The sequence below is a fragment of the Sceloporus undulatus genome, chromosome 3 (assembly GCF_019175285.1).
Source record: "Sceloporus undulatus isolate JIND9_A2432 ecotype Alabama chromosome 3, SceUnd_v1.1, whole genome shotgun sequence".
NCBI classification, from domain to species: Eukaryota; Metazoa; Chordata; class Lepidosauria; order Squamata; family Phrynosomatidae; genus Sceloporus; species Sceloporus undulatus.
Window position 1 is genome coordinate 7936032 of NC_056524.1, and position 12075 is coordinate 7948106.

Here is a 12075-nt window from a genome sequence, read left to right on the forward strand (position 1 = left end):
CCCTAGAAATACACGAGCCTCTTTCTGTGAGCTGCCTTGCCCCCCTCCCCACTCCTGAAGAAAGGTTACACATAAATGGAATAAATAAAATGAAATAATGGAAATTGTGAGTCACTTATGATTTTAAGGCATGCTCTTTATGCTTCCAGAATTCATAATCCTTGACCATGGATCTTTGAGATGTAAAATTGCAGTCTGTTTTTAAAATAAATAACTAAAGTTAAATCGAGTGTGGTGTAGTGGTTTAAGCATTGAACTATAACACTGGAGACCAGGGTTTGAATCCCCACTCTGCCGTGGAAACACACTGGGTGACCCTGTGCATGTCACACTATCTCAGCCTCAGAAGAAGACAATGGCAAACTGCTTCTGAATAAATCTTGCCCAGTAGAACCCATTATAGGTTTGCCTTAGGGTCACAATAAGTCAGAAATAACTTGAAGGCACACAACAGCTAAGAAGGTTGTCTTTCCCACAACCTTCAGTTGTGATGGTCTATAATTCCAACCATCCCCAGCCATAATGGCCAATGGCTAATTCAGCACTATGCCTCTTTTATCCTGAAACCTGGTTGAAAATCTTTCATTCCAAATGTATTAACCTTGCACATCAACTAAATGAACGTACTGTTCAGATGTGCTTCGTAAATAGGCTATTCAGCAAGTTGCAGCCCTGCAAGCCATTATTATATCTACGTCAAAGGAAGAGAGACAACAGCACTTACTTCCAGATGGAATCCCTGTCTGTAGGATACTTGGTCAGATTCTTCAGGAGCTCAACCAGAGCAAGATGGATGCCTTCTTTTGTCGAGACATTGGTGCAGCACAGCAGCTCGTGGAGAGCTTCCCGTATATCTCGAGAAGAATCCTGAACCAATACTTAAAAAGCTTAGAATAATGACAAGTAATGAACATTAATTTTTGTATAGTCATAAACCTATTTGGATATTCCTCCATGGTTCAGAGGAATACAAGGAATCCATGAGACTATGACTAAGATTTTATATCACACTTGCATCCTGTAAATATGCAATCATGTAATTATATGATGGTTGCTTTACACCACTTTCCTTCTGAATATCAACCTTGTCCAACTGATTTTTATATATATATATATATATATATATATATATATATATCTGCCAATTAGCCTGCTTCTTGCCCAACTGTGCAATGGGGAATGCACAGTGGCTGCTTCTGCAACCCCAGTGAATCAAGTGGTACAGTGAAGATACTAACAAATAGTTACAGACCATCCAAGCCTGTGTGCTTGGAATCCTATTGATTAGTCTCAACTAAAGTAGACCAATTCAGTCAATTGTTGAATGGTGAATCAATTCATTCTCTGCTTGGGGAAAACAATGGCATTTAACCTCATGTGAAAGGGTCACATTTGAGAAATTTCTCTTACGCAACCATGATTAAAAAGAGACAAGAATGAGTATGAGGGCATGGCACATTCCCAATGTTGTTTGGAGGCTTAGTAAAACTGAAAGATTGTATGAACTAGCCTGTAATAGTGCTGCTGAAAAAAATATGATCCAAAATGTACACTAAGGACTCTCATTAGGATAACATGAAAAGCTAATACAGGTTGAGTCTCCCTTATCCAAAATGTTTGGGACTAGAAGTGTTTTGGATTTCAGAGTTTTTCAGGTGTTGGAGTATTTGCATACACATAATATCTTAGAGATGGGACCCAAGTCTAAACATGAAATTCATTTCTGTTTTGTATACACCTTATGCATATAATAATAAATACTCAAATAATAACAAATATAGCCTGAAGGTAACTTTATACCCAGTATTTTTAATAATATTTTTATTTCATTTTATATATAAATACAAATATTGGACATACAACACTAATAATTTAATAATTTAAAATTATTCAGTGTACAAGTTTGTGTACACTGAATGCAAAGATGTCACTATCAGAATGCAAAGGTGTCACTATCTCAGCGCCCCATGTGGGTGAATTTAGAATATTTTGGATTTCAGAATTCTGAATAAGGGAGACTCAACCTGTAACAGGAAGTTCTTCCAAGAGGTTGGTGTGTGTGTGTGTGTGTGACAGAGAGAAGAAACTTGCCTCCAAAACACCTAGCACAGTGTCCAATTGGTCTTCTCGCAGGGTTATGTTATTGGAAATCTTTCTCATGGTGTGAATTGACTGCAGCCTCACTTCTTCTATCTCATCATTGAACATGTCAACCAGAAAATCAAGGCACTTCTCTGCAAAGGAGGGTGAGGATTGGGCCAGCATGCAGAGGGCCTCGACTGCAGCAATTCGAACCTCTGAAAAATGGAAAGAGGGAGAAGCATGTAATAGAACATCTCTACTGGAATAGTAGAAAGGTCAACCCCAGTTTCTTAATTCTGGACAAACATATCTATTTTTGCAGACATGCATTCTAAAACAGCTGATCTAGTTGGAACAGACTTCTTATGTCTTCATATGAAGACACAGCAGAAAAAAAGTTATTAAGTAGATGACAAATCCTCAAAAGGACACTGAAAACCTTGGCAATACTCCCTCTACTCACCATACATTTCATCTTCCAGGCCATGAACGAAAGCCCCACAGGCACCGGATTCAATTAAGTTCACTGCTCCAGTGTCTACCTCTTCTTTAGGAGCATCATCTCCCCACTTTCTGCCGCTTGAGAACTCCCCAGAGCTGTAGAGCTCTTTTGCTCGTTCATGGGCTGTTCGTTTTCGCTGTAGGTGGAACAGATGTAAAAGTTACGTGCCAGGCTTGGCAAACGAAGGCAACCATTTCTCTCAACGCCTGGGTAAAATGTACTCAGCCAGCATGGTGTAATGGTTTGAGTGCTGGACTATGATTCTGGAGACCAGGGTTTTAATTCCCACTCAACTATGGAAACCCACTGGGTGACATTAGGCAAGTCACACTCTCTCAGCCTCAGAAAGTGGCAAAGGCCCCCTCTGAACAAATCTTACCTAGAAAACCCTGAGATAGTGTCACCTTGATCACCATAAGTTGTAAACAGCTTGAAGGCCACACAACAACGAAGTCCAACACATTTATTCCTCATTATGCAACATCAAGTTTCATGACTTATTAACTGCCACTGGCTTGATTGCTCAAGGATCTCCTCCAGATGTGGTATCTCCATTCCACAGATTTCTTACATAGGTGCTTTGCGAGTGAAGAATTTGTGTGAGGAAGCCATTTTTGTAGTTTTATTTGAAAACCTAGAACAAATTACGTGAATAAGGCAAACATGCATGTTTACTATGTGTGTCTTTAGCTTGATATGAATCTTTAATTTTCTTGTTCTCCAGAACTTGGATTCATTAATTTATTGTTCAGTTCCAGAGGTAGTAGATAAGGAGAAAGATGGTGCAAGGAGTGCAAAAGGGAAAGAGGATGAAGAATTTCATTAGGGAGCTGCTCAGAGCCAATGGCCTGATGATCATTTTTAGTTTTTCACTCACATTTCTAAATGACCTCTTCTGTTGTTGTGTGCCTTTGGCCTGTTACAGACTGCCAAAATAAAGCTGCTTTGGGTCTCTTTGGAGGTATGCTGTTTAAATGATGCATGCATCCTAAGAATCCAGAAGCTGCACCAAAGTTGCACTCTAGTCCTTAGGACTGGAGCGTGGCTTTGGTGCAACCTCCGGACTCTTAAGACCCATGCATCATTTAAATAGCATACTTCCAAAGAGACCCGAAGCAGCTTTATTTTGGCAGTCTCTAACAGGCCTATGTTTCCAACTTATGGCCACCCTAAGGCAAATGTATAATGGGGTTTTCTGGGACTGAGAATGTGTGACTCACCCAGGACTACCCAGTAGGTTTCCATGGCTGAACAGGGAATTCAAACCCTGGTCTCTGGAATTATAGTCCAATGTTCAAACCACTACACCCTCACACACAACTGACCTCCATAGGTAAACGCAAAATACAAACACAGGCACAATGCATGGTGGTTGGCTTTCATGTCAGTAGGGCAGTGCATTTGCTATGGCTTTTAGTCCAAACTTTAAAAGGCCAATCCAAGATACTCTCAAACAGGATCAGCACCCCCAAGTATGCATTAAATTCCAGAGGAGACTGTCCATCCTGCTGACACAGAAGTCACCAGGCACTGTTCACAGATAGAATATTTTGCCAGGGAAAGTCCAGTTAAGTTAGATTTTATTTATTTAATTTACATTCCACCTTTCTCCCATTAATTAATGAAAATGTATTAATTAATTAAAATTAGTTAACTGATAAGACTTTGTAACCAGTTAAATCAGCACTACTCTAAGCAGGAGGGGTGAAACTTTTTACCACCAAAGGCCACATCACTTCAAGGACAATTTGTTGAGGGCTGCATGGCAGGAGTAAGTTGGTGGATCCCTTTCTTTCTTTCTTTCTTTCTTTCTTTCTCCCCCTCCCTTTCATAGTTCCTCTGCATTCCCAGGAGACTACTGGGGAAAGTCAGATGCCCTTTCTATACATAGAATCATAGAGTTGGAAGAGACCACAAGGGCTTATGATCTGATTGCTTGCAGATGACTTTTGAAATGAGACCAAGAGTTACAGCTGCCTATTCCTTCTGGACAGTATGGATGTGATCTTTTGTAATTCCTTTTCAGATCTTGGAAAGTTATTTTAAGACTACAACTCCAAAAATTCTCCAGCCAGTGTGAGCAAAGAGTACTGTTAAAGTGGCTAAAATACTGTACTTAAGTTGATAACTGAACAGTGCCACCAAGACAGTTATCAGAGTGTGGAAAAGTTACTAGCCAGGATTACAATTCCCAGAACCCGCTGGCTGCAAGATTCTGGGAGCTTTGTTGTTGTTATGTGTCTCCAAGTCATTTTTGACTTATGCCAACTCTAAGACAACCCTATCATAGCATTTTCTTGGAAAGTTTCTTAGAGGGGGTTTTCCATTGCCATCCTCTGAGGCGGAGATAATGTGACTTGTCTAAAGTCACCCAACGGGTTTTTATGCTCAAGCGGGGAATCAAACCCTCATCTCCAGTCACAATCCAACACTCAAACCATTACACCAGGGGAGCGGCAGATCCACAAAGTAACTCCCTAAAGTTCTGCTCCTGTTACTTTCAGTAGAGTTGGTACAGGAACAGTTATTGGTGTTTGGTGACCATGGTCTCTGAAGTCATGTTTTTAAATAATGGAAACATGCCCAACATCATTAGTGCAGTCCATAGCAGAAGCCAGGGTCACAGAGGGATGCAAAATTCGCTCTTCATCTACCACTCAATTGAAACAGATGTCAGAGGTGCACACATTCTTGAAAATATTTATGAACTTCAGTAAATAGAGGAGAAAACTTTTGAGTCTAAATGCTGTCACTTAGATGAACAATTGCACCATACCCAATCAAACCAGAACAACCAAATGTTAGTATGTGTGTCATTTCTTTTTAAATCATTATATTTTTTTGGCAAGAACACAAAGGCTGAACCAAAGGATTTGTGGTTCAGATTTCTCTGGCATTAAACTACCATAAAGCCTGCCAGAAAAAAAAAAAAAAAAGAAAAGAAAAGACTACACAACAGAGAAAGTCAGCAAGAAAAAAAAAACCTGTTGTGCAACTTCAAACATGCCAGATGCAAGATAAATATCTGTTAAGCCACAGGACTTTTCCTTTCTATTAAGCAAGAGGAGAAACTGAAAACAGAAAAAGCCAAGTTTCTGTACCCTCAGGTCCGACATCAGCTTCTTGTCCAGGGTCTGTTCTAAAAAATGAGAACTAACTTGTAGCATAGATCCCTGGAAGAAAAGAGGAGGAAAAGGAAAAAGTTAGTAGCAAGGTCATTTTGGACACAGTACAGGTGAGGTTAGCAACGTAACCACAGCCCTGCCTGACATGGAGGCAGGCGATGCTATACTTTGTCTAGATAGGATGACAGATAGTGCTGGTGCAGAGTCAGTAAGTGGTGCATGTCAGCACCAGTGATGTGAAGAATGCCATTCAGTGCTCCTGTAATTACATATTTATGCTGATTTTTAAAAATAGAGTAGTCCCCCATTTATTCAACAGTTTAGGGACCAAAGCACTGTCAAAAAGTGGAAACCATTGTAATGAAGACCCCATATTACTGCATATTAGATTATATTACTCAAACCATTACATCACAGGAGCTGCAGAGCCACAAAGTAACTGCTCTAAGTTCTGTTCCTATTACTTTCAGTAGAGTTAGTACAGGAACTGTTATTGGTATTTGGTGATCATGGTCTCTGCAGTCATGTTTTTAAATAATGGAAACACACCTAACATAATAAATGCAGTCCACAGCAGAAGCCAGGGTCACAGAGGGATGCAAAATACTCTCTTCATCTACCACTCAATTGAAAATAATAATAATAATAATAATTATTATTATTATTATTGTTGTTGTTGTTGTTGTTATTATTATTATTATTATTTCTTACAGCCTCTCCCCAAAGCTCGAGGCAGATTAAAACACAGAAAATCAGACCTTCTTTCTCCTCACCTTCCCACTCGGGCCCTCCGTTCTGGTAGTCAAGGTCTGCTGTCTCAGCCCATGATTTCCTCTGCCCCATTCCAGATTCGCCCCTTTTCACTTGCTGCCCCTCACTCCTGGAACCTTCTTCCCCCACAAGCAAGAGCCATCACTTCTTTAACCAGCTTCAAAATGGAGTTGAAAACCATCCTGTTCAGAGAAGCCTTCCCAGGCATTGCATAATTGTCGCTTACTATTTGATGTTCTTTTGGTGCCTGTTTATCAAACCATTTCCTGTATTGCTATGTACTGTATATGTATTATCCTACTTGAGAGTTTGTATTTTCCCTGGATGAAGATTAACCTTCCATTTTGAAGCCAAGCCCTCCCTCCAGTCCATCTGCCTTGGTCCAGGCCTCGGAGGTAGCTTTCCGACGGCAGGTGAAGACCTACCTGTTCACACAGGCATTTAAGGAATCACTATAAGAACAGGCAGGAATGTTGGACTAGTTTAATCATTCTGTTTAATGCATGTCATTTACCTATTTATTTTAAAAATGTTTTAATTGTACTTTTTGTTTGTTTGTTTTTTAATTGCTGTGAAGCCGCTCTGAGTCCCAGTCCTGGGAAAAGAGCGGGATATATATATATATATATATATATATATATATATATATATATATATACTCAGTTCCGTACATGGTTTCTCACAGGGCTTGGTTTCCAGACCCTCCGATTTTTTGGTCACCTCCCTGTGGACAGGCTCTAACTGCCTGATATCCTTCTTAAACCCAGATATAACATAGTACTCCAAGTAAGGTCTGACCAGAGCAGAATATAATGTTCCTATGAGAACCTTTGATCTGATCACTGAACATTTATTGGTGCAATCTAGAATTACATCAGGCTTTTTTTTTTTTTTTTTTTTTTTTTCATTCCATCAGAATGTTGACAATATATGAAAGGGATGGGCACCACTTGACTGCCACAATAATAAAGCAGATGAAGCCTAAAATGGCCTTTGGCATGATCCAGCAGGGATCCTTCTGTATTCTCATAAATAGGCCAAATGTCTATCTGACCCCAGAAACCACTTCCTACACATTCTGGCCAGATCCTTCAAGGAAGTGCAGAAACAGGGCATCAAAACAACCATACTGTCAGCAGCTCCAATATATTCTGAAATATATACTGCCATCTTCTTATGGAAGTTTTATTTAGCCAACATGCTCCTTTTCTTCATGAAAATCCTTAGTCCCATTTTAAAGTATCTGAGTTGTGGCTCTGTCATAGCGTGTGACAGTGACTTCCTTAAGTTAATTGTGCCTCAAATGTGAGACATCTTCTCTTGTTTGCTGTTAGTCAGTACACTGCCAAAATACACAAACAGGGTTTTTAGCCCTGACATTTAGAAAAAGATCAAGCAACACATGGCCCTCACTTCTTATTCTGACCTAAAATACCAAGTAGTAGGTCTGAACAAAGAAGTTCCACTGTGCAAGGAAAGTCCTATTTCCCTGGCATCTCTTATCATTAAACTGGTTGCATTCAATGGGAAATAAAACTGCCTTTCAAATTACACAGGCACAGGAACATCTTTTACCCACAGTGTTTTTAAAACTTGGGGTATTGTAGCCAGCACTGATTCCATTTATTAAAATATATCAGTTTTGCCCTGTAGCACCAGAGCTCAGGGTAAGGAACAGATAAAATCAATTTAGAACATTTTAAATATAGAACAAAGAGGAATAATTTAAATGGTCTCAATACTTATTAAGCAATTTTACAATTAATGCATTCAACAATTTAACGGCTATAACAGATTATGCAGATTTGGGCAAACTGTTAGATTCCCAAAGGCTTTGACTTAAAAAGCCATGTTTTAACTCAGTAATGGAAAGAAAGCAGCACTGGTATTTATTGGGCCTGCAAAGGAAGAGCGTTTCATAGCAAGGAAACACCCAAAGCAATGATCCTCATTGTTTGGTATTCCAGAGGTTTTGGATTTCAAATCCCAGAATCACTGATCATTGGTCATGCCAGCTGAAGTTTTTGGGAGTTGAGTTTTACAACACTCTTGTTGCTGTTGTGTGTCTCCAAGTCATTTTTGACTTGGAGCCAGTGTGGTATAATGACTTAAGTGTTGGACAATTTGCAAAGTAGAGGCTTTGCAAAGTACAACTCTGGAGACCAGGATTCGATTCCTCACTTGAGTATAAAAACCCACTGGGTGTCCTTGGGCAAGTCACACTCTCTCAGCCTCAGAGGATGGCAATGGTAAACCTCCTCTGAAGAAACCTGCCAAGAAAACCTATGATACATTCACCTTAGGGTCTCTATGATTTAAAAATGACTTGGAGGCACACAGCAACAACAAAGGCAAACCTATCATGGGACCAAAATATTGAGAACCACTGATCTGGACAGAAAACAGTAATCCCACTACTTTTCTCATGGGCTCACGATGGCAAACATTTTAAAATTCAGGCTAAGTAGAGGCTATGCAAAGTACAGCCAGAATGAGTGACAAGATAATTGCACATGCAACTAAGAGAGCTAGAAACTCCAATAAATAGGACTCTACTGGGTTTCCGGATTCTGCAGCCTATGGTGAGATCACCATGATACAGCACACAAGAACACAATTTCCATATAAATTACTCAAGTTTAGCAGCTTTTCTTCTCATCCCAACTATTCCCCTCCAACCTTCAGCTCAATCAAGCCATACGTTTCCACCAGGTAGATTTATTATACCTGCTTTCTAACCACTTAAGAATAAAGAGAAGAGCACTTACCAACAATTTAGCAGCTTGGACTCTGACCACCCATGAGCCATCACTGACCATATGACAAATTTTTCCAAAAGCATCATCAACTAGACGGATTTCTTCATTGGAGGAAGGAATTGGGACAATGCTAGGAGAGAGAGCAACAAAGTATTACACATATATACTATTCCTATGATGTATTGAATCACGATTTCATCTTATTATCTGCCATGAATAACTTGCTGGGAGCTTTAAAATTACAGAAAAATTAATTATCTGGGATAAATCACACAATAGCTTCTGTAAAGCATGCCCCCGATTTTGTATGAATTATTAATTCCAAACAGGTAGAATTCAAAAATATAGCCATGTTAGTCTATGAAATCAGTATGTAAAGAGATCTTGTAGCACCTTTAAGACTAAATGAAAGAAAGAAATTGGCAGCATGAGTTTTCATAGACTTAGGTCTACATTAGTCTCCCCTGGACATGTCACAGCCTGCATATCTCTCCAAATGAAACCAGAAGTGGCTGGAACCCCACTTCTGATTTCTCCCTTTTTAAAATAATAATAATAATAATAACAATAACAATAACAATAACAATAATATTTATTTATATCCCACCTCTTCCATTTTGAGGATCGAGGCGGGTAACAGCAAAGTTTATAAAATATACAACAATAAAAACAACAAGCACAAGACCCCAGTCTAACCCTCCCTCCCAAGTATAAAATTAAACAATAAAACATTGTTAAAAATACATAACAATATGACAAAGTTATTAGACAAACCACAAATAAGAAAAATAATAAAAGGAGGGGGATTCAGTTGGTTCTGGACATTATCAATTGGGGAAGGCCTGCTAGAAGAGAAAAGTTTTTGTTGCCTTTTTTAAAGCCTCAGGCGAGGATAATTGGTGAATCTCTTCCGGCAGGTCATTCCACGTTTTTGGAGCGGTGACAGAGAAGGACCTCCGGGAGAAAGACTATTTGGAGACAAAGTAAGTTGCAGGATAGCACTGCCTTTTGTTTTAAAGGAACACTGTTACTCTTGAAGTCTACCAGGCATATCAAGTCTCCTACTTTAACATTAACAGTCATTGACTGTAAATATAAAGATTACTTAACTCTCCCTTTTTAATTTTTTCAGTGAAGGAAATCCAGGATCATCTGGGGTCCAGCAAAAATTGTTGGAGGCCATACACAGTCCAAGGGTCACATATTCTTAGTAGCTTATGCTGTCCACCTTCCCCTATACCTTCTGAAAATATTGGCCTAACACACGATCAGCTTAAACTGTAGAATCTGCTTCCTCACCTTCACATCCTTCTTTTGTGGCTAGTCTAGTATTCCATACCTACCTTTCTGGATAAAGCTGACTGAGAACCCATGTGAGCTGAACCGCAACACTGCGAACCTGTTCATAGTCATCTGTTAAAAGTTTGCACGCCTGAAATGGAAGGTTTCCAAGCAGCCATTAGTCAGAAGCCCTTTTATCAACATTTATATTTCATGCTCCACTTCATGGAGCATGAAGTTTATTTAGTTTGCAATTTATGAGATACAAATTGAGAAAATTCATAAACAAAATTACCAAATAGAAACCCATCTCTCTGTTGGCACCTTTCTATTAAAAGACAAGCCAGTTTAACAGTGGTTGGGAACCAAACATTATGTAGAATTTGTTCAGCCTCTTGTACCTCAGAAAAAGACCTGCAAAACTCCTCAGCTTCTCAAAATGATTTGCTGTTGTTGTAGTCTGCCTTCAAGTCATTTCCTACTTATAATGACCCTAAGGCAAACCTATCATGGGTTTTTCTTGGCAAGATTTATTCAGAGGCGGCTTGCCACTGTCTTCCCCTGAGGCTGAGAGTCTGTGACTTGCCCCAGGTCACTCAGTGGCTTTCTATGGCCAAGAAGGGAATCAAACCCTGGTCTCCAGAGTCACAGTCCAACACTCAAACCACACTGGCTCTCCTTCAGAATGGTACTCCATATTATTTCTATTTATTAAATTGATATTCCTCCCTCTTTTCATGAATGGGGCTCAAGGCAATTCACAATTAGATAGTGCAAAAACAACTAAAATATGAAATGAATAAAAGCATTAAACATTGACAGTTAAAAAAAAAACATGCCCATGACAGAAAATGCAACATCCACTTAACTAAAAGACTCCTTGCTGCAACTGTGGCTAGTTGCCAGAGACCTGCCTTAATAGATATTGTTGCCGGCTATGGGCAGAAAAATAACAAGGAAGGAGCCATCCTAATCCTCTTCAGAAAAGAGTTCCAGAACCTCCTTAGAATGCAGAGGCTGCATCCTGTGCCACACAATCAGTTCCACTCATGCAACCGGAATCCCTCTCCTCTCGCTCTCCATGCACTTTCCATATATTTTCTCCAGAGCAGCAGGGAAGAGAATTGGCTATGGCTTATACCATCCCCTCCTTACAGCAGACAAAAATCAGTCTCATCCAACATATCAAACACTAACTTGTATTTTGTTTTTTAAATGTAAGTTTCCAGGACTTCAGAAAGCATACTGCTGGAAAACATCCAAGCACATTACTTTCTGAAGTTTGCAGTATGACCCACTCTACCATTAGGGTCCTTTACTGAACACATATAACATAGTGAATTACCTGACTGTAAATGGTTTGCTGCAGCTTCAATCCTCTTTCATGGAGCTGGAGCTACAGGGAAAAAAATAAAAAATACACCAGTTTGTTACTTCCCGAAGGAACAAAAGTTATTCATAATAGAAGCTGAACCATCAAAGATAATAAAGAGTGGAAAGACTCAAATCAGATCTTTTGAAATTACTTTTATTTCTGCTCCAAGGTGCATAATAA

The 12075-nt window shown here is 39.4% G+C and overlaps 1 protein-coding gene across 1 annotated transcript in view; it reads right to left on the minus strand.

Moving 5' to 3' along the window:
• INTS4 (integrator complex subunit 4) overlaps window positions 1-12075 on the minus strand; it is a 43500-nt gene that overhangs the window by 21131 nt on the left and 10294 nt on the right. Inside the window, exons 6-12 of the mRNA XM_042459952.1 lie at window positions 11866-11916; window positions 10583-10671; window positions 9249-9369; window positions 5686-5757; window positions 2546-2720; window positions 2092-2297; window positions 725-867 (exon numbers count right to left, since the gene is read on the minus strand). Coding sequence (XP_042315886.1) covers window positions 725-867; window positions 2092-2297; window positions 2546-2720; window positions 5686-5757; window positions 9249-9369; window positions 10583-10671; window positions 11866-11916 — 857 coding nt within the window. The remainder of the gene's footprint in view (window positions 1-724; window positions 868-2091; window positions 2298-2545; window positions 2721-5685; window positions 5758-9248; window positions 9370-10582; window positions 10672-11865; window positions 11917-12075) is intronic.